The sequence below is a fragment of the Marmota flaviventris genome, chromosome 6 (genome assembly GCF_047511675.1).
Source record: "Marmota flaviventris isolate mMarFla1 chromosome 6, mMarFla1.hap1, whole genome shotgun sequence".
NCBI classification, from domain to species: Eukaryota; Metazoa; Chordata; class Mammalia; order Rodentia; family Sciuridae; genus Marmota; species Marmota flaviventris.
In genome coordinates, this window is record NC_092503.1 from 2,810,327 (window position 1) to 2,830,939 (window position 20,613).

Here is a 20,613-nt window from a genome sequence, read left to right on the forward strand (position 1 = left end):
GTAGTGTGGAAATTTTATTGTGCATGTTAGAAATGTAGCATTCTCTTCTGGTTTCATTCTTGTTTGGCTGGACCCCCTGGAAGGACAGTTTTAGATCGACCTGTTAAGCATGGTAGTCTTCCTGAGCTTCCTGGACCCTGGGAAGTCCACCCCAAAGCCACCAGGGGCCAGCTCCCCTCTGGGTGTCAGGGAGTGGCAGAGGTGGTCTGTTTCTGGGCCAGAGTTTAGAGACCTTCAACCACTTTGGACACCCCCCCCCTTTTGCCTGAACTTCCCTTCCACTTTGACCCTTTATTCTAAGTGCCAGGCTCAGGGGGTCTCAGGTCACAGTCCCCAAAAGAGAGTGACATGCATGGAGGCTTCCTTGGAGCCCCTGCGGTGGTGACCACCGCCTGCGGCTAGGCGTCTCAGAAGGGCCCGGGTGTCGGAGCAAATGAGGCCCTTTTGGTGTCTCTGCAGAAGGAAACTTCCTCTGGGGCAGCCCCCGGGAATTTCCATACACCCTAGACAACAAAGAGGAGCAAGGCGGACACTAACTAGGTGACATCTCTTCAGTTGGAAGTAGGACAGCGCAGAAAGAAGCCCTAGAAGCATTCCCATCCCACCCAGGGGATCCGGGCACCCTCCTGGGGGCTGGCTGCTGGGAAGCCCTCTTCCAAAGTCCCGGGCGGTCCAGCCCAGTTCCAGGGAAGAACCCCTCCTGCGGCTTCTCCAGCAGTCCCACCCCAGAGCGAGCCCAGCCTCGCTGCGGGAAGTTTGCTCCGCTAGAGAGCCCGCTGTCTGGGGCTCAGGACTGACAAAACGGGGTGCCCCACCTGACGTCGGCTTCTTCCAGAGGGCGTGGGGGCGGGGTGCGTGCGAAGAGCGGGAGACTGAGGCAGGACACAGGCTCCTGTGAACACGATGGCGCGGCGTTCAGAGCGCAGAGGCAGAGCTTTGGTGGGAGACTGCCTCTTTCCCCTTCCTGGGCTTGGGTTTAGAGGAATGTTATTGTTTAAAGAGACCCCATTGAACGATTTCCTGCTTATTGTCACCTTCCCCTCGCTCTCCCCGCGGAGGTTCTCACCGAGAGGTAATGAACCAGCTGCTCCGACACCGCTTGGCGCTGCGGCGGGTGGGGAGACGCGCCCACCGTCCTCACAAACAATCCCGGGACGACGGCGGCCAGGCGCACCCGGGCCACACTCAGTGCACGCGCAGCGCAGAGCTGGTCACCCAAATCCTGTTTTCATAAGGGGGCCGAGGAAACTTCCTAGAAGGGGTCATTTTATTTCTTTTTCGCTACCTGGGCACACTCCGCGCGCGGTGCTTCCCTCTCCAAACAGGTGAGGGCCGCGGGGAAGTGGGTCGCCGTGGTGGGCGTTAGTGGCACCACCTGAGGTGCCGTGGGCGAGCGACGCATCGGGACCGGTGTGCGGAAACTGCCGGATGGAGGACCAGCACCCCGGGGCCCGGGCAGGCGCGCCCCCGAGCCGGGCTGTGGTCCCAGAGCGGACTCGGAGCCTCTAGCCCGGGCGCAGTGAGCGCAAGGCGGACTCTCGGGCTGGCACGGCCGTGGGATCTGGGGTGCGCCCGGGGAGAGCGCAGGGTGCCGGGCGAGGGAGTTGGGGAGCGTCGCGGGCGGCCGACAGCCCCTGGCCGAGGTGCGGGCCGGCGGGCTCCGGTGCCGGCTCCCTGCCTCCCTCCGCGGCCCGCGGGCCCGCCCCGCCGCTTTGATGGAGGTGCAAACATTTGGGGGAGGGCGGGGGTGTAGGGACTGGGCCGGGCGCGAGGCCGGGGCCCAGGATTTACAGGAAACAGGCGCGCGGGAGCCCATTGTTGGCCCCGGGCCGCCCAGGCCCGCCCGGCCGGGTCTGATATGGCCGCGCCCGGCCAATGGGCAGCCGTCCGGCACTTCAAAGGCTACACAGCCCAATCCGCCGCGCCCCCCTCCGCGGCAGCCTCGGCTCTATTTATGGGGAGGGGACAGAATTTCTCTCCCCAGAGATCTACTCTAGTCTTGCCTTGCGGGAGTTCAAGTGGAATCTCTTCTTCCCCTAGCCCCAGTCCCCCGCCCCCGCCCCCTCCCCCCACGTCCCGATCCTGATCCTGATCCTGGCGCTTCTCCCGCGGCTGTGTTTCCACCCGGGCGCCCTGGCGGGTCTTGGCCCGGGCGACCACTTTCTCAGAACAGCGGCCGAGAGGCGTGAAGGTGGCTCTAGGGTAGCGATTCGGAGCTCCGGGGAGGTGGGGTGGGGCGGGAGGGAGGATGAGCGCCCCGGGCACTGAGAGCGCCGGGAAGAGCCTGCAGTGCCGAGTGGACCACCTGCTGAGCGCGGTGGAGAGCGAGCTGCAGGCCGGCAGCGAGAAAGGCGACCCCACCGAGCGCGAGTTGCGCGTGGGCCTGGAGGAGAGCGAGCTGTGGCTGCGCTTCAAAGAGCTCACCAATGAGATGATCGTGACCAAGAACGGCAGGTAGGTGCGCGTCCGGAGCTCGGGCAGCCTGGGGTGTCTCCATAAGGACGACTTCTTACCCTCCCGTTAACACCCCCTGGTGATTCCTGACCATTATCCCCCTGGGAATGTCTCTGAGGAAGCTTGGAACCCCAGGTCCTCGAGGTGCCTGGATTCTCGAGGTGTTTTGGCCTCTGGCGTTGAAAGCCTTCCCTAAAAGTTCTCTTCCTCGGCTGCCTCCAGGAGGCCAAGGGACAGTCTGTAGGCCGCCTGGGCCCAGGACGCGGGAGGGCTCCGGGACAGGGAGAGCTTGGAAGTTCCTGTGGACGTTCTCCAGGAGGCCCGAGGTAAACAGGTCTCTGGGCTCCAGCCTCCCGCGTAACGGATCCGATCGGGTCCTCCTGCCGCGCCCTGTGTTTTCCAGGAGGATGTTCCCGGTGCTGAAGGTGAACGTGTCCGGCCTGGACCCCAACGCCATGTATTCTTTCCTGCTGGACTTCGTGGCCGCCGACAACCACCGCTGGAAGTACGTGAACGGGGAGTGGGTGCCCGGGGGCAAGCCGGAGCCGCAGGCGCCCAGCTGCGTCTACATCCACCCCGACTCGCCCAACTTCGGCGCCCACTGGATGAAGGCGCCCGTCTCCTTCAGCAAAGTCAAGCTCACCAACAAACTCAACGGAGGGGGCCAGGTAGGCGCGCTGGAGCTGCGAAGGGCCAAGCCGGGCTGGGGCGGGAGGGCACGCCTGCGCTGCACCTTCTGTGCGGGAGACCTTGGAGGGTCGCTGCTGGACCGGAGGTGACCTCTGTCCTGGAGAAGCTACACCTTAGCTCTGTTTATATTAATCTGATAAAGGTCACACCAATTCTGGGGTCCAGGGGGTGGGAGCCCTCATGCTTGAAGGTTTCCTGCAGGCCCGAGCCTGGAGAATGTCGTGTTCTGGCCTCACCTAGAGGTGAGAGCAGTAAGAATGAAGTCTTGACAAACTTGCTCTTCAGTCTGGAATTGATCCTGGAAGACCTGACACCTCAAAAGCTACAACTAGCCCTTTAAAGGCTGCTGAAGCCCTCCCGGAGGCCTAGAGAGCCTTCCTATCAGCCTAACGATTTCCTGATGACGGGGTTACCCTGACGTGTAATCACAATCCTTTTCCCCAAACACATCCCCCAACAGCAGAGGCCCTTTCCCCGGAGCTGGAGGACTTTCTGAAGCTTGGATGCGATTCTCTTCCACAGCAGATGGAAGGATGTTTTGCTGTCTTGAGAGGGATGGGAGTTGCCACTCCTACTGAGTCTGTCTCCCTGGAAGAGTTCTGACTGGTTTTGAATATTTCAGATCATGTTGAACTCCCTACATAAGTATGAGCCTCGCATTCACATAGTGAGAGTCGGGGGTCCCCAGCGCATGATCACCAGCCACTGCTTCCCGGAGACCCAGTTCATAGCAGTGACAGCCTATCAGAACGAGGAGGTGAGAGGGCTGACTCCTGCCCTGGGGAGTCTGGGGATGGGAGACCCTGCTTGACGGTGTGTCAGAGGCCACCGCTCAGTACCATTTCAAATTTACCATGACTCAAGTGGAGGCACCAAGGGAAAAGTTTAAAATGAACGTTCATTCAAGCACCTTCCCCCTTTTGTGAACACAACATATTTTCCTTTTTAGCTATCTGTAAGATTGCTAAACATCCGGAAACATCCACGAGATTCTTGAAATGAAAAGATGCTTACAGTGTTTAGGCTGAGCTCTATGAGACCCTCTTAGGTGGCAGAGGGGCATCTCCTGTGTTTGGAAATCTTCCTGAAAGAGTGGGTGGCATCTTCCCCCAGCCTGCAGAGTGAAGCCTGCATTCCAGTACTGGCTGGGTGCCCGCAAATAATTCTAAGTGTACCCCAAAGCATAGAGAATTTGTGATTGGTTGGTTAAGTTGTCAGTGTTGCAATGTTGACCAGAAACTAAAACTAGCAAGTACATTACTATTTCCTTGGCAACCCCAGTTTATGTTTTGAGCCCTTTTGATTTGTATGCATGGGATATTTTGGGGAGTAGGCTAATTTTAGTATGAATTCCACTCAGAAATTGGCATTTAAAACTTTTCATAAATTTATTCTCCTTTGCAATTTCTCAGCTACTTCAGACTCAAATAGAAAAATACATCTGAAAAGAGTTCTCACTGGTTTTGAATATTTCTAGGTGGCACTAGTGTTTCTCAGTTTCTTGGTGCTAAACTAAATCCTCTGGTAATGAACAATCCACTAAGAGATAGACTTTCTTGTTTTTCAGATCACAGCTCTTAAAATTAAATACAATCCATTTGCCAAAGCTTTCCTGGATGCCAAGGAAAGGTGAGAGAATTCTCACTCTACCCCCTGGGCACAGAACTATTTGGAAATGCAAAGTATTTTCTGATATTTCTCCTTCTTGATAATTTGCTGCAATTTTTTTTTTTCAACAGAAGTGATCACAAGGACATGATAGAAGATGTGGGGGACGGCCAGCAGCCGGGGTTCTCCCAATGTACGGTTTGTTGCCTCTGCCTCTTCCATGTTTCTGGGCTAGAATTGCTGAAATCTAGAAGCCAGAAATGAAGCCACACATGTTTGTGGGTGTGGGTGGAGAGTGGGATTGCCCTTTGTGCCGCCAGGCTCATGGCCTCCGGTGTGGAAGCTGCTAACTCATCTCGAGCCTGCTCCCTGGGGCGGTGGATGCTCATAGCCAGGGACCACTGATGCCGATCTGGGTCTTTTGTTTTGCTCAGAGGCAGCTTCAGTGCCTAGGATGGGCTATTGGGACCTTGGTAGGAAGTAGACTTGGGGTAAGAAGAGAGTCTAGCTCATCATACTGTCTTTGAGTGGTTCCCATTCCTTTAATCCTAGTGACTCAGGAGGCTGAATCAGAAGGACCACAAGTTTGAGGCCAGCCTGAGCATCTTAGTGACCTCCTGTCTCAAAATGAAATATACTAAGGGCTTGGGACATAGCTCAGTAGTAAAGCACCCCTGGGTTCAATCCCAGTACCAAATAAATAAGTAAATGAGGAAGAGAGATGGGGGGAGGAAGAGAGATCAAGATCCTACTTTTGTAAGTGGTTGCAAACTGAAGGATGGAGCTGTGGGAAGCTTGTGAGCTACCCCCACCGCCCCACCCACACACACACACCGCGGGCTGTTTTGGAGCTATGGTTGGTAAGATGGGCAGTTCTGCTTTAAGTCTCACTCTTTAGGAGTTACAGGGTTTGGAGGCTGGAGCAGGTATTAACAGTGACCTCCATGAAGAGAAAGAAATGCTCCTTCTAAACTTTCCTGTCCACCCAGGGAGGGCGGGAGATGTTGGGGAATTGACTGTGGGGAGTACAGAGCCAGTGCTTGCTGCTCTTCACAGGTGGCAGGAACAAGCGTCCCGCCGTATTCTACTCAGAATGGACGTTTTCAACCTGTCTTCTAGGCTGAGTTAACGAGGGGCGTCCTGGAGCAGTGCGTTGGGAGCAGAGTGAAGGGGTCCTGAGGCCAGGGCGGCTGCGCATTGCTTAGTTTGGAGATTGGAGCAGAGTAGTTGTCTCCCTGTGGTTTGCTTTTTCTGAATTAAAAAAAAAAAAAGCTTAAAAAGAAGAATGAAGAAGTTGGAGTTTTAGAGGACAGAAGAGTTTTGAATAGCAGGGAGAAGTAGGGAGACTGGAGAGATCAAAACGTAGAAAGAGAAAGCAGATGATGGGGTGGCTGGTCCCTGAGAGGAGCAGGGCAGGGCAGCTGCGCCCCAGGCTCCAGACATCTGCTGACATTGCGTCCTCTCAGCTGACAGAAGGCCCCCTGCCGTGGCCGGGGCGGGCGTCCTCAGGTGTGTTACTACACATCCGCTGTGGTCGCGGCTCAGGTCACTGGGTAGAGTTTCCCAGGTTTCCTCGGTGCCCATAGGTTTGAAACCTTTAGCCTGTAGAGTATGGGGCTGATGTCCTGCAACACCTTGAGGTGTGGGTGGCCTTGAGGTGTGGGCAGCACTGAGTGCTGGCTCAGGATCCTTCACCTCCACAGGACTCTGGGGAAAGGACCCCAGGGCCCCTCCCTGGTTTCTCTTTAATAACAGCCGCTACAAAGGCCAGTCTCTCAGTATTCTTTTCTCACAGCAGGGGGGTGGCTTCTTCCTGGAACCAGCACCCTCTGTCCACCGGCCAGCCCCCACCCTCAGTTTGGAGGCCCCCTCTCTCTCCCTTCTACCCACGGCTGCGAAAGGTACCCGGCCCTGAGGAACCACCGCTCAGCCCCCTACCCCAGCCCGTACGCTCATCGGAACAATTCTCCAAGTAGGTCATAGTCTTTCTACCAGGGGACAGTGGGTGGCTGCAGGCAGAGACCTTCCTTTGGCACTCCAGGTCTTAGGGTCAAAACAGACTTTGCTCTCACATCTGCACTGGGGCCAGCTCCACCTCAGAGATGCCGACCATGGGCTCTTCCTGTCTGCGTGCCTCAGAGTTCTGCTCAGACTGAGCACAGCAGGCTCTGCGAGTCGCTCTCTAGCAGGGGACTCAGGCGTAGATAGTTCATGTCTCTCTCTGAAGTGATCATGCTGGATCAGCCTTGCCCAGGACTTCCTGACTAGCCTAGTGAGACTGGGTGTCACCTGAGAACCCATGGTCTCAGGCCCACCCCAGATCTACCCGCTCAGTAGCTGGGTGGGGGACAGCCCTCCGATGGTCTGGTGCTTGCTTTCATGTCCTGAAGGTTGGCACAGCCTGTAAAGACCCCTGGCCTAATTGTCTCAAGCACTCTGTGTGCCCAGACCGACGTTGGTGTGCTCCAAACAGGAAAATAGCCAAAGAACACCATAAAGCCATCAAGCCATGGCAGCTGACCTCAAAGGAGAGGAGTGGTCTTCGGCCTTGTTTCCCGGAGGGAGACCCTGAGGCTGGAAGATCCTATTTTTAATTTGCCTGCAGTAATGGTTTTCATAGCCATTCATCGCTTATGAAATAGCCCGTGGGGAAAGGCAGGTTGAAATCACACTTATTTTTACGTGTAAAGTTAAATTATCGGGCTGTGGGTGTGGCTCAGGGGTAGCCGGCTTCCCAGCAGGAGTGAGGCCCTGTTTGATCCCCAGCACTGCAGAGAAGCAGTCAGGACCAGAGGCTAAACTATCCCTAACTGGGTCTAGAAGTCAGTCTCTGCAGAGCAGAAGGATCTCATGATAAAGGAAAAAGCTTGGGTTTATTGGAAAGTATTTTCAAATGTATTTGGCAATAGATGTTCACCTGATGACCAGTGAAGCAGCTGATGGATTGTGCTCTGTGTCCACTGGGTCCACCATTGTCCTCGGTGCTGGGTGGTCCTAGCCGTCAGCAGCACACACCTGTTGCTCTTGGGAGACCCCCTCCTGTAACTGTGCCCCTTGTCCCCCAGCCTACTCCGACAACTCGTCTGCCTGCCTGTCCATGCTGCCGTCCCATGAGAACTGGTCCAGCCTCGGGGTGCCTGCCCACGGCAGCATGCTCCCAGGGAGCCACAGTGCCAGCCCTCCCGCCGGCTCTAGGTATGGATGTCTGGGGAGCCATCGCACCCTCCCGTGACCCCGTCCGACCGTGTACCTGTGGGCAGTTGGGCTTCTCCTTGCAGTTGTGCTGTGAGCCACATGTGTCCAGATGTGTTCCTCGGCTGGCTGCCACGTCCCCGCTCACATTCTGCTCCTAAGGAAACCCAGGGCCCGGTCTTGGCTTTGCCCTGTACTCTCCTCACTTCCCTGAGCCTCAGCTTCTCCCCATGTAGAAAGAGCTCACTAAATCACGGGCCTCTGCGGTCCCTCCCAGGTGGGTGGGATCACTAGGTGTAGCCGAGACCTTTTACAACCTTTTCTGACAGGAGCCAGCTATTCAGTTAGGGAACAAGTGTTTCGGCTTTCCTGTGGACACAGGATCACAGTCCTGGACATACATGCAGGCACAGGTCAAGAAAAGTCTTTTTTCTTTTTCAGATTAAGTCAGGTAAAGGCTTCTATTTACCTGAAAATTTCGTCCGGGGAGAATAGCTCAAACACAGCAGGCCTGCGGTTCACTGAAAGTCAGGCCTCTGTAGATCACATAGTAGCAAAAAAGTAGCAAAGCTGTCAGTGGACCCTCCTTTTCCAGAGGAAAGAGGCCCAGGGCAGAGGGAGCCTGCAGTCACTGATCCTGATAGCAGGCTCAAGGCATTTGACGTCTGTAGAATATTCGTATATGCCTGAGACCTTCATTCCTTTTGTCAGGGAAATAGTTCTTTAATAGGAATCTAATAGTCTGTTCTTATGCAGATAGCACAGTTTTCAAGGGCTCCCAGGTGGCTGTCCCCAGTCACATGACCTGCAAGCTGTGAGCGCCGGCCAGGCCGACCCAGGGCTCAGTGTGGAGTGCTGGGTATTTCCAAGCCCCTGCTCAGCTGAGAACAGAGCAGTAGTCTACCTGATTAGCTCAGGCTTGCTGCAAGGCCCACTGCCATTAATTGTAGGACTCGGCGGAGTTTTAGCATGGTTTTGTAGTGTTCACTGCTATGTGCTTAGATGAAAGGATTTAGTAAGCATTTTCAATATCCTCCTTTTGGGGACGTACTAGGGGTTGAACTTTACCACTGAACCGCACCCCCCACATCCTTTTTAATTTTATTTTGAAACAGCCTTGCTAAGTTGCTCAGGCTGGCCTCCAACTTGTGGTCCTCTGGCCTCAGCCTCCTGAGTTACTGGGATCACAGGTTGTACCACTGGCCTGGCGACACCCTGTTTTATACCTGGAGACAGCTGGAAAAGTAGTTGGAGGCCAAGCTCATGTGCCACAGCTAATGAAAGCCGGGCTGGACTGGCTTCTGGTCCAGCTCCAGGGTCTGTCCCTCATCACCCACGCTGATGAGAAGGGGTAGGGCTCCTGGAGTGTTGACAGAGCGCCTTCCGACCAGCCTTCCAGCTGCATCTGGCCTTGACCTTGAGAACCACAGCTGTGTTGTGCAGCTTCCTCTGGGGACCCTCGGACACTGGCTCCTCCGTGCGTCTGAGGAGTCTGCGTCCTGCTGGAGAGCACCGAGTGGGCAGGGTGCTGGCAGCCTTGGTAGCAGTGCCCTGCCGGGAGCTGGGTGTTGGTAAACACTCTTCCTAACGTTTTGCTTCTTGTTAATAGATACGACAGGAGCTTCTGTATTCCTCAGAATATGGTCATTTAGTAACATGGAGAAAATGACCTGCTTGAAAAGCCGAGTAATGTGATCAGTAATATCCTTAGGAATGGGATCCTGAGCCTGGTCTCCCTCCCTTCCTGCTCTCTGCATCTCCGTCCCTTCCCTGACCCTGACTGCTGTGTTTTTCTGTTTCAGCCAGTACCCCAGCCTGTGGTCTGTGAGCAACGGCACCATCACCCCAGGCTCCCAGCCGGCCGGGGTGTCCAATGGCCTGGGGGCCCAGTTCTTTCGCGGCTCCCCCGCAAACTATGCACCCCTCACCCATGCAGTGTCCGCCGCCTCGTCCTCAGGCTCCCCACTGTATGAAGGGGCTGCCACGGTCACAGACGTTCCTGAGAGTCAGTATGATGCCTCGGCCCAAGGCCGCCTCATCACCTCCTGGACACCCGTATCCCCGCCTTCCATGTGAACCCAGCCCTGTCTCCAGGGACAGTGACTTTGCTGTGGTAACTGGCATTGACTGGACCGAACTGCTGGGCATAGTGTGTCAGGCTGGTGGGACCAGGGGAGGAATGAGCCAGACGAGGACCTGCGAGGTATCCACCCTACACCCCTTGCTCCTCATCTGCAAGAGAGATGTGCCCGCTACAGGTGACTCAGTCTGGAGAGGACGTGGGGTGTGGTTCCCCATGATTCATAGTTGGAAATCCTTTGCCGCATCCCCAAACTATGCATTTGTTTCTCACACAGCAAGTAGGGTGACTTTGGCGCACCAGAGTCTGTAAGCTCCACTGTCCTACTTTAGGGAGACTCAGCACACTTTCCATTCTCTTCCTTGTTGCTTTTGAGTAGTTAGTTTTGAGCTGTTAAGGTCAGAAATAATTCAGAGTGAGGACAGCAGATTGCAGTTGAGCTGCCAACTGACTGCACCGCCCACTAGAAGGTGTGATTTTGATCATACATATGTAGCTAATCTCTTGTATTGTGAAATCAACTCTTTTATATTTTCCTTTTGACAAAAAAAGTAGCCAAAGACAATCGGCAGAAATCATTTTCTGCAAAATAAAGGCAATATACAAGATTTGGTTGTTCCAGTTATTATTTAAACCCCTCCTTTTGGGGTGAGTCTACTCTTATTTATGGCTGGGGGAAAAGACTTTCTCCCAAAGAATCATTTTTATCTATTATGGACCTTGGTGTATTGCAGAAATGGAAGTGAAATTCGGACATATTTAGTGCTGATTGTCACAAAATGCAAGTGGTATTAAGGGATTTTTCAAGAGTTTTAATTACATAGATGATCAGGGACAGTGACAGGAACATACTGATGTACCAAAGATCAGTGTGGAAGGTCCACTGGATGCCAGTGCGTAAAGGGGTTGATAAAAATCATTGTTTAAGCAGTCAAGTGTGGGGCAGCATTGGGACACCTCCCCCCTGCAGCCAGGACAGTTGGGCTGGGCTGGGGCGATTGATTGCTCCATGTACTGGCAGAAGCCTTGGCACTGGCCCTGCCTCCTGCCTAGTATTCCAGATACCAGCTGTGTGCGAGCAAGTGGGAAAAGGCCCCTCCCAGAGCCAACTGCCAACCTGACTGCTCAGTCCCTGGGTTTCTCCGGACTCTGCCTGACATTTCCAGGATGAGAACTGACTTTTTTGCCTTCTTGAGAACAAGCCCAGAATGTGAGTTGCTGGATTTTCAGTGAGACTTGTGCCTGCTTCCCAGGTGGGAGGTACTTTTGTGAAGCGCCACCTGTGACTGCTCCACAAAGCCCCCTGTCAGGGGCTTGTGGACACTGTCAGAGGAATGAGTTTTGAGAAAACCCACTTCCGGTGGGAATCGAAGCCAGCCCAGTAGGCTGGACCATAGGTCCTCTCCAGACAGGTGCTGGGCCTGCTGGACAAGGGCTGGGGACTTAGGGAAGGAGGCCAGGCAGGGACAGGGCCTCTGTGTTCTCAGAGTGGCTGGTGTCTCCTTCCCTGTGATCACCGCCGACTGCTTGGCTGGGGCTCTGGTTTGGCTCTTGGGATTTTCCCATGGCCCAGGTGTCCCTGGAGGGTGCCCTGGGGACGTGTGGCTGCCCCACTGCCAGATCCATCACTGTGAGGGACATTTCATGTGTGGACGATGAATGGGGTCTTGACTGCCTGAGCCTCTAAAGGTCCAGAATTCAAATTCAGAGAGTTGATATCTTAAAAGTCCTGTGTCTTTCTGCTGATAAAGTGGTGACTATAGAATGGGAAAAATGAAATTTTCTATAAAAGCCTGGATTTGAATACAGTAATCCCCCTCATCCATGGGGCATACTCCAAGACCTCAGTGAATGCCTGAAACCCCCAAAGATAAATTTAATTGTTATTAAATATATTAAATAATTATTATTAAACACCCAATAATTTTTTTAAAGGACTGGGCTTACATCTGGGCTTAAACTCCATCATATATATAATTTATATATTATATTTTTATATATATATATTATATTTATATGTTTATACATATATTTATATAAACATACCTGCAATGGAGTTTAATTTATAAATCAGCCACAATAAGAGGTTAATGCCTATAATCCCAGCAGCTTGGGAGGCTGAGGTAGGAGGATCTCAAGTTTGAGGCCAGCCTTAGCAACATAGCAAGGCTGTAGGCAACTTAGCAAGACCCTGTCTCAAAATAAAAAATAAAAAGAGCTGGGGATGTGGCTCAGCGGTAAGGCACCCCTGGGTTCAATCTCCAGTTCAATCTCTCTCTCAGGGGTTAGAATAGCATGACTATTCTTGTGCTTTGGGGCTGTTGTTAGTAAAGCAGGTATTACTGAACACAATCACGGTGGTGCCCACGTGGCTGAGGCTCCAATGGGTGGCACAGAGTGGGTACGGGTAGGACGGACCGCAGGAAGGTTCATGCCCCAGGTGGAATGGAGCTGGCTGGCACAAGATTTCATAGGCTTCTCAGAATGGTGCACTATTTAAAACCTACAAGTGGATTTTCTTTCTGGAATTTTCCATTTAATATTTTCAAACTGAATTTGCAGAAAGAAATATTGTGGATAAGAAGGAGACTACTATAGTCACTTGCCTTACTTGCTGCAGGACTTTAGGAAAGTTGGTTCTCGACTTCAGAATCTCAATTTCCTTACCTGTAAGTTTGGAGAAAGAAGACACTCATCCACTGGGATGCGGGTGAGAAGTAACAGAGGCAAGGACCTTGGGAAGTAGACGGAAACAGTGGCGTGTGCTGTAGGCCTTGTGGCCAGATCATGAGCCCGTGGAGTGAACTGCAAGCCCAGCTCTTTATGGACTCAGAAGTGGTTGCTGTAAGTGTGAAGCCCAGGCAGGAGCTCAAGCCACCTGTCCCAGTTTGGAATGCAAATCCCCTTCACGCCTGCTGAGTGATCCCCATGAGTGATTTCTCTACAAAAATTCAGGTGGACTCTCAGTTGTTCACGAATGAAACACACCTACTTTACTTTTTAAAAAGAAACTATATACACAATAGCTAAACTGTGCAACCAACCTAGATGCCCTTTAGTAGATGAAAGGATAAAGAAACTGTGGTATATAAACACCATGGAATATTACTCAACATTAAGAGAATAAAGTTATGGTGTTTGCAAGTAAATGGATGGAGTTGGAGAATACCATGCTAAGTGAAACAAGCCAATTCCCCCCAAACAAAGGCCAAGTGTCCTCTCTGATAAGTAGATGCTGATCCGTAACGGGGAGGCGGGAGGCGTGGGAAAAACGGAGGAACTCTGCTGGACAATGGGGAGGGAGGGTGCATGGGGACAGGAGAGATGGTGGCGTGAGATGGACATCATTTCCCCAGGTACACTTATGATTGCTCATAGGTGTGACGCTACCTCGTGTACAACCAGAGAAATGTAAAGTTGTGTTGCAGTTGTGTACAATGAATCAAAATGCATTCTGCTGTCATGTACACCTAATTAAAATAGATAAATAATTAAAAATTAATGAAATGAAAAGGATAAAAAAAAGGAACTGCACAATCTGAGTTACACACCTTTGGGCTTACACCTGGGACTGACCAGGCTGGAAGGTGAGAGTGACTTTCCAGTGACCGTCTCAGCAACTAAGGCTCCATGTTCTGGTTACCTCCTTTCTCCTCGGGGAGGAGGTGTAGTGGGAGGCAGGGATCGTGCTTTCTCATAAGACGGTGAATTGTGAAATGTGCATTTAGAAATCAAAATTGAACCGACGCATTCCTGGCCAGGCATGTGGGTGAGTCAATAGTGGCGTGTATATGCATATGTGTGGACGTTGACATTCATGTACATGGGAGCATAATGGCTGTCACCATTATGGAGACCCGCAGGTCCCACTGTCCACTGCCTGCAAGCTGGAGACCCTGCAAAGCTGGCGGCATGATCTAGTTCAAGGTTGAAGCCTGAGAACCGGTGTGCAACACTGGCGGCAGGAAAGCTGGATGTCTGGGCTTAAGAGAGGGAGAGAGGGCTCAGCCTCGCTCCGTCGTCCTCATCTACCCGGCCTTCCTGAGTTCGCAGTGCCCGCCCCGCCGGAGGGGAGGGCCACAGGCCACGTGCAGTCTACTGATTAGGGGCAGGTCTCCTGGAGACACCCTCACAGACACCCCAGAAGTACTGCACCAGCTCTCTGAGCACCCTTTGGCTCAGTAAGTTTGGCAAGTTAAATTAACCACTATAAATCTAAAATTTCCATTTTCTCCTATAACATTATATTTTTAAAAGACTTATGAATTTCTAAACTGGAAATTATGACGCTTTATAATATAGATGCTGCATTTCCTGTGCAATATACTCAGAAACAGGATGGCTTGCCATCAGAGTCCTTCTCTGGTTCCCAAGCTAGTTCTGAGAAGGAAATCCCTTCCTTCCTTCCTTCCTTCCTTCCTTCCTCCCTCCCTCCCTTTCTATTTTTCTCTTCTTTCTTTCTTTTCTTTTTTGGTTCCAGGGACTGAATCTAGGAGCACTTAACCACTGAGCCGCATCCCCAACCCTTTTTTATTTTTTTATTTTGACACAAGTCTCACTAAGTGGCTCAGGCCCTTAAGTTGCTGAGGCTGGCTCTGAAATCGATCCTCCTGCCTCAGCCTCTCGAGTCACTGGGGTTATGGGTGCCCCAGCTGGAAATCTATTATTTTGTATATTTAAATATGCTTATAATTCCAGTATTTGTCTTTTTATTTAAAAAGAAGAGGCTAAGTGATTATCTCTTCCTTCTGATTTTTTCGAAAACTAATTCTAAATTGGGAATTTAATCATTATAGAACTAAAATATAGCTAGACTGCAAATTGTAATACTCTGTTTGGGATCTCCTTTGGTGTTATTATTCAAATATATCAACATTGGTAGATTACATTTCCATAAACTGTATTCTTTACATGTGATTTGTTTTATCTTTGTAACAAGCTGCAGTAACAGCAGAATCAAGTGAAACTACAGAAGCGACATCTTTTAATTCACTGAAAGATCTGGATTTATGCATTAAACAAAAAGGCTGTAAAGGTTGAATTTCCTATACTTTAATCTGTTTGGTACCAGGGATTGAACCCAGAGGGTTTTACCACTGAGTTACATCTCCAGCCCTTTTAATTTTTCATTTTGAGACAGACTCTTGCTAAGTCGCGTAGGGCCTTGCTAATTACTGAGGCTGGCCTTCAACTTGAGATCCTCCTGTCTCAACCTTTCAAGTTGCTGCAATTACAGGTACCAGGGCACCTGGCTACACTTCCCTTAAAAGTCCCTCTAAATAGGTCATTACCTAAGATGGCAAACAGCCCAATGTGCGTTCTCCACCTGCATTGCTTGTACACCACGGGGACAGGGGCCACTTGTTGTACCACTTAGCTGCGGAGGTTGTGTGGTTTGGGGCCATGTTCCCAAAAGACCACCAGACAGGGGGCCGTCACACAGACAGAGGCACAGTGGAGAAGAGCAGAGGGCTTCTGAGGGTTTTGCGAGCACAGGTCACAGGACTCAGCACCCACAAGGTGGCGGGTGGGCCAGGACTTGGTAGTGTGTGACAGGCTACCTTGGAACAGGGAGTGCAGAGAAGGCAGGTCCTGGAGCGAGTAGCAGGAGGAGCTGTTAGGGTGGTTCAGTTCTGGCAGGTGCAAAGAATATTCTGGAGCAAGCAGGGATATTTTTTTTTTTTAATTAACTTAATTTGTTATATATGTCAGCGAATGTATTACAATCCATTTTACACATATAGAGCACAATTTTCATATCTCTGGTTGTGTACAAAGTGTATTCACACATTTGCGTCTTCATACATGTACTAGGGTAATGATGTCCATCTCATGCCACCATCATTTTTACCCTCTTGCCCCCTCCCTTTCCCTCCCATCCCTTTGCCCTATCTAGAGTTCATCTACTCCCCCCATGCTTCCCCACCCAAACCCACTATGAGTCAGCCTCCTTATATCAGAGAAAACATTCAGCATTTGGTTTTTGGGGATTGGCTGACTTCACTTAGCATCATATTCTCCAACTCCATCCATTTACCTGCAAGTGCCATACTGAGTAATATTCCATTGCGTATATATGCATTCTTCTACTGAAGGGCATCTAGGTAAATGGGATGGATTCAAACTAAAAACTTCTTCTCAGCAAAAGAAACAATCAGTGAGGTGAATAGAGAGTCTACATCTTGGGAGCACATTTTTACCACTTGCACATAAGATAGAGCACTAATATCTAGGATGTATAAAGAACTAAAAAAGCTAAACATCAAACAAAACAAAACAACAACAACAACAAAAACCAAATAGCCTAATCAATAAATGGGCCAAGGACTTGAACCAACACCTCTCAGAGATGATATATAATCAATCAACAAATATATGAAAAATGTTCAACATCTCTAGTAATTACAGAAATGCAAATTAAAACTACTCTAAGATTTCATCTCACTCCAGTCAGAATGGCAGCTATTATGAAGACAAACAAGTGTTGGCGAGGATGTGGGGAAAAGGCACACTCATACACTGCTGGTGGGACTGCAAGTTGGTGCAGCAAATATGGAAAGCAGTATGGAGTTTCCTTGGAAATCTGGGAATGGAATCACCTTTTGATCTAGCTATCCCACTCCTTGGTCTATACACAAAGGACCCCAAAACAGCATACTACAGGACACAGCTACATCAATGTTTATAGTAGCACAATTCACAATAGATAGCTAAACTGTGGAACCAAGCAAGCTGTGAATTTTTAAAAATGTGTGTTCTTGATATTATGTAAGAAAACAAGAGGGAAGATTAAGCTTAGTGGCTTCACAGCTTGAAAGAGGGGAAGACCAGGCTGTTAGCTCAGGTTTTCATCTGTTCCACAACACAAGCGGATTACTCCAGGAGGTGACCAGGACAGCGGTAGTGTTACCCCCTGGTACTCATCTAGTAGCTCAACTGTTTTAAATAATGATATTTGCTACTTGGGATGTGTGTTGGCAAATACAATTATAACCATAATAGTTTTCACATTAATGCCCTCCAAATGTTTTAGTAAAATACTTGATGTTCACCACAGTTTAACAATAACCCAACCTACACATTTGAGCACATTCCTACAAAATAATGGATGTAGAACTATGCATTTGCACAACTGCATGGGTTTTGATCTTGTTCTATCTATCAATGGAGAATATGCACCCTCATTCATAATGTTGTACTTCATATTAAACCTTCTCCCAGTCGACTAGAAAACTGTCACCAAATTTTAATAGAATAAAGATCAAGACCTTTGGCTCAGGGATAATATTTTATTGAGAGGAATATAAAGAAGAATCATGTAAGGTATTATAATTTGCTCTTAAGTAATAACAATGTTAGTGAAATATTTCAATTCCGTCAGCAAAAAAATATAAAGAAGCCTATCATCCCAGTGGCTAAGGAGGCTCAGGCAGGAGGATCGTGAGTTCAAAGTCAGCCTCAGCAACTTAGAGAGGTCCTAAGAAACTCAGTGGGACCCTGTCTCAAAACAAAACATAAAGAGGGCTGGGGATGTGGCTCAGTTGTTAAGTGTCCCTGGGTTCAACCTCTTGTACGAGGGTGGGGGGTGGGTGGAGAGAAGGATTTGTAGTAATAATTATTAATAAAATAGAACAATTATAACAATATACTGTAAAAAAAAAAGACTGTTAAGAAAATGGTGACTAAGAAGATCTGTGTGCTGTTGGCTTGGGTCTTCATGCTGTTAGCTCAAGTTTTCTGATTCCTCCAGGAGGTGACCAGGACAGCGGTAGTGTTACCCCCTGGTACTCATCTAGCAGTCTTATACATAAGACTCGTACACGGAACGTACACAGGTAAAACACCTTTTGTTTATTTTTATTTAATTTTTGCAGTGCTGGGGATGGACCTTGCCTAGATGGCTTCTATTTCCTCTAAGTTTTGTTGGCTGACCACTTCCTTTATGAGCTCATCTTCATCTTACAGTCCTTTACCACGTGCAACAAAAGACATTATCCTTCTGGGCTAGGGAGGTGGTGCAGTGGTGACCTCGCCTAGCAAGCAGGAGGCCCTGGGTTCAATCCCCACTATCACCAAAGGGTGGAAAAAAACAGAAAAAGGAAAAGGGACTACTCTGTTACTCAGCTTTTTTGTTGCTGAGATCAAAGACCTGGCAAGAACAATTCAGATGAGGAAAATCTGACTTTCTTCATGGTTTTGGAGGTCCAGTTCTTGGTCAGTGGACCCCATACCTCTGGGCCCAAGGAGTAGCAGCACATCATGGTGGAAGGGCGCGGTGGAGGGAAGTGCTCAGCTCATGATGGCCAGGAGCAGAGAGAGAGGTCCACTTGCCAGGGACAACACGCAAACCCCAGGACCTACTTCCTCCAGTCACCGCATGTCCCCCCAGTCACCACCCATTAATGCATTCACATTATTAATCCATCAATGGCTCAATCCACTGATGAAGGCACAGCTCTCATAATCCATCACATCGCCTCTGAGCGTGGTCTCCACATAAGCTCTCAGGGCCCATCCTGTGTCCAAACCACAACAGCAGCTGACCAGAGGAAGGAAAGGCCACCAGGAGACCCCACTGGGTGGAGCAGAGGAAATGGTAGGAAGGAGGCGACCGACAGAAGAGCTTCCCCATGTTGCAGGGGCACTCCATGTGACACCCCATCATATCCAGGTGTCAGGAGATGGCCTCGGACTTGACAGAGGAGGACCATCAAGGTTGAGGTGCCTGATGCTCAATGTTAGCATTGTGACCTAAGGTAAAATAGACATTTCTGTGAGGAGTCCAAGATCAGACATGGCTCTCTGATGGAGCGTCAGGCTTGTCCATGAACACAAAGCATAGGGCTGGAAGAAAGTTCCAAAACTGGTAACAGTGAGCTGCCTTCCACCGTGACTCCACAGTGGGTAAGAGTGATGTGATGTTGAAAAGTCAGGAGTCTACAGAAATGTCACCAGTCTACAGAGAATTCATTGAAACCAGAGAACTATAGCCAACCTGACAAAAGGAGGTCAAATAGGAAGTCCTTCAGATGCAAGAAACTTTCGCCGCAGAGGGCTGGGAGCAGTGCAGCAGGAGCAGAGGGCTGGGAGCAGTGCACCAGGGGCAGAGGGCTGGGAGCAGGTGCCACCAGGAGCAGAGGGCTGGGAGCAGGTGCCTCCAGGAGCAGAGGGCTGGGAGTAATGCACCAGGAACAGAGGGCTGGGAGCAGTGCACCAGGAGCAGAGGGCTGGGAGCAGTGCACCAGGAGCAGAGGGCTGGGAGCAGTGCACCAGGAGCAGAGGGCTGGGAGCAGTGCACCAGGAGCAGAGGGCTGGGAGCAGTGCACCAGGAGCAGAGTGCTGGGAGCAGTGCACCAGGAGCAGAGGGCTGGGAGCAGTGCAGCAGGGGCAGAGGGCTGGGAGCAGTGCAGCAGGGGCAGAGGGCTGGGAGCAGTGCACCAGGGGCAGAGGGCTGGGAGCAGTGCAGCAGGGGCAGAGGGCTGGGAGCAGTGCACCAGGGGCAGAGGGCTGGGAGCAGTGCAGCAGGGGCAGAGGGCTGGGAGCAGTGCAGCAGGGGCAGAGGGCTGGGAGCAGTGCAGCAGGGGCAGAGGGCTGGGAGCAGTGCAGCAGGGGCAGAGGGCTGGGAGCAGATGCCACCAGGAGCAGAGGGCTGGGAGCAGTGCACCAGGAACAGAGGGCTGGGAGCAGTGCACCAGGAACAGAGGGCTGGGAGCAGATGCCACCAGGAGCAGAGGGCTGGGAGCAGTGCACCAGGAGCAGAGGGCTGGGAGCAGTGCACCAGGAGCAGAGGGCTGGGAGCAGGTGCCACCAGGAGCAGAGGGCTGGGAGCAGGTGCCTCCAGGAGCAGAGGGCTGGGAGCAATGCACCAGGAACAGAGGGCTGGGAGCAGATGCCACCAGGAACAGAGGGCTGGGAGCAGTGCACCAGGAGCAGAGGGCTGGGAGCAGTGCAGCAGGGGCAGAGGGCTGGGAGCAGTGCAGCAGGGGCAGAGGGCTGGGAGCAGGTGCCACCAGGAGCAGAGGGCTGGGAGCAGTGCACCAGGGGCAGAGGGCTGGGAGCAGTGCACCAGGGGCAGAGGGCTGGGAGCAGTGCACCAGGGGCAGAGGGCTGGGAGCAGTGCACCAGGAGCAGAGGGCTGGGAGCAGGTGCCTCCAGGAGCAGAGGGCTGGGAGCAATGCACCAGGAACAGAGGGCTGGGAGCAGATGCCACCAGGAACAGAGGGCTGGGAGCAGTGCACCAGGGGCAGAGGGCTGGGAGCAGTGCACCAGGGGCAGAGGGCTGGGAGCAGGGGCCTCCAGGAGCAGAGGGCTGGGAGCAGTGCACCAGGGGCAGAGGGCTGGGAGCAGTGCACCAGGGGCAGAGGGCTGGGAGCAGGGGCCTCCAGGAGCAGAGGGCTGGGAGCAGTGCAGCAGGAGCAGAGGGCTGGGAGCAGTGCACCAGGGGCAGAGGGCTGGGAGAGCGCCTCTCAGGGCTGGAAACTGCAGGCATCACGGGACATCAGGGAGCACGAGGAGGAGCTGTCCTTACCCTGGGGGTGAGGACAGGTTGGGGTCAAGCTGAATTCCCAGCGTAGGAGCAAAAATAACCT

At 51.8% G+C, this 20,613-nt stretch overlaps 1 protein-coding gene across 3 annotated transcripts; it reads left to right on the top strand.

The window, feature by feature from the left end:
- Nucleotides 1–2,248: 2,248 nt before the first annotated feature.
- Tbxt (T-box transcription factor T) lies at nt 2,249–10,475 on the top strand. Of its 3 annotated transcripts, none has more exons than XM_027939544.2 (8): nt 2,249–2,454; nt 2,858–3,122; nt 3,767–3,901; nt 4,712–4,773; nt 4,884–4,945; nt 6,548–6,724; nt 7,818–7,947; nt 9,747–10,475. In XM_027939544.2, exons 1-8 carry the CDS (start codon nt 2,249–2,251, stop codon nt 10,018–10,020), a joined length of 1,311 nt encoding a protein of 436 aa, XP_027795345.2. In that variant the 3' UTR covers nt 10,021–10,475. The 3 variants fall into 3 exon arrangements, with proteins under 3 accessions (XP_027795345.2, XP_027795346.2, XP_027795348.2); XM_027939545.2 differs by having other exon boundaries at nt 6,551–6,724; XM_027939547.2 differs by lacking the exon at nt 6,548–6,724.
- Nucleotides 10,476–20,613: the final 10,138 nt, after the last annotated feature.

Coding starts and splice junctions, on each gene's coding strand:
- Tbxt (XM_027939544.2), top strand. CDS start 2,249: ATGAGCGCCCCGGGCACTGAGAGCGCCGGGAAGAGCCTGCAGTGCCGA. Junction 4,774..4,883: donor TTCCTGGATGCCAAGGAAAG/GTGAGAGAATTC, acceptor TTTTTTCAACAG/AAGTGATCACAAGGACATGA. Junction 4,946..6,547: donor GCAGCCGGGGTTCTCCCAAT/GTACGGTTTGTT, acceptor CTTTTCTCACAG/CAGGGGGGTGGCTTCTTCCT.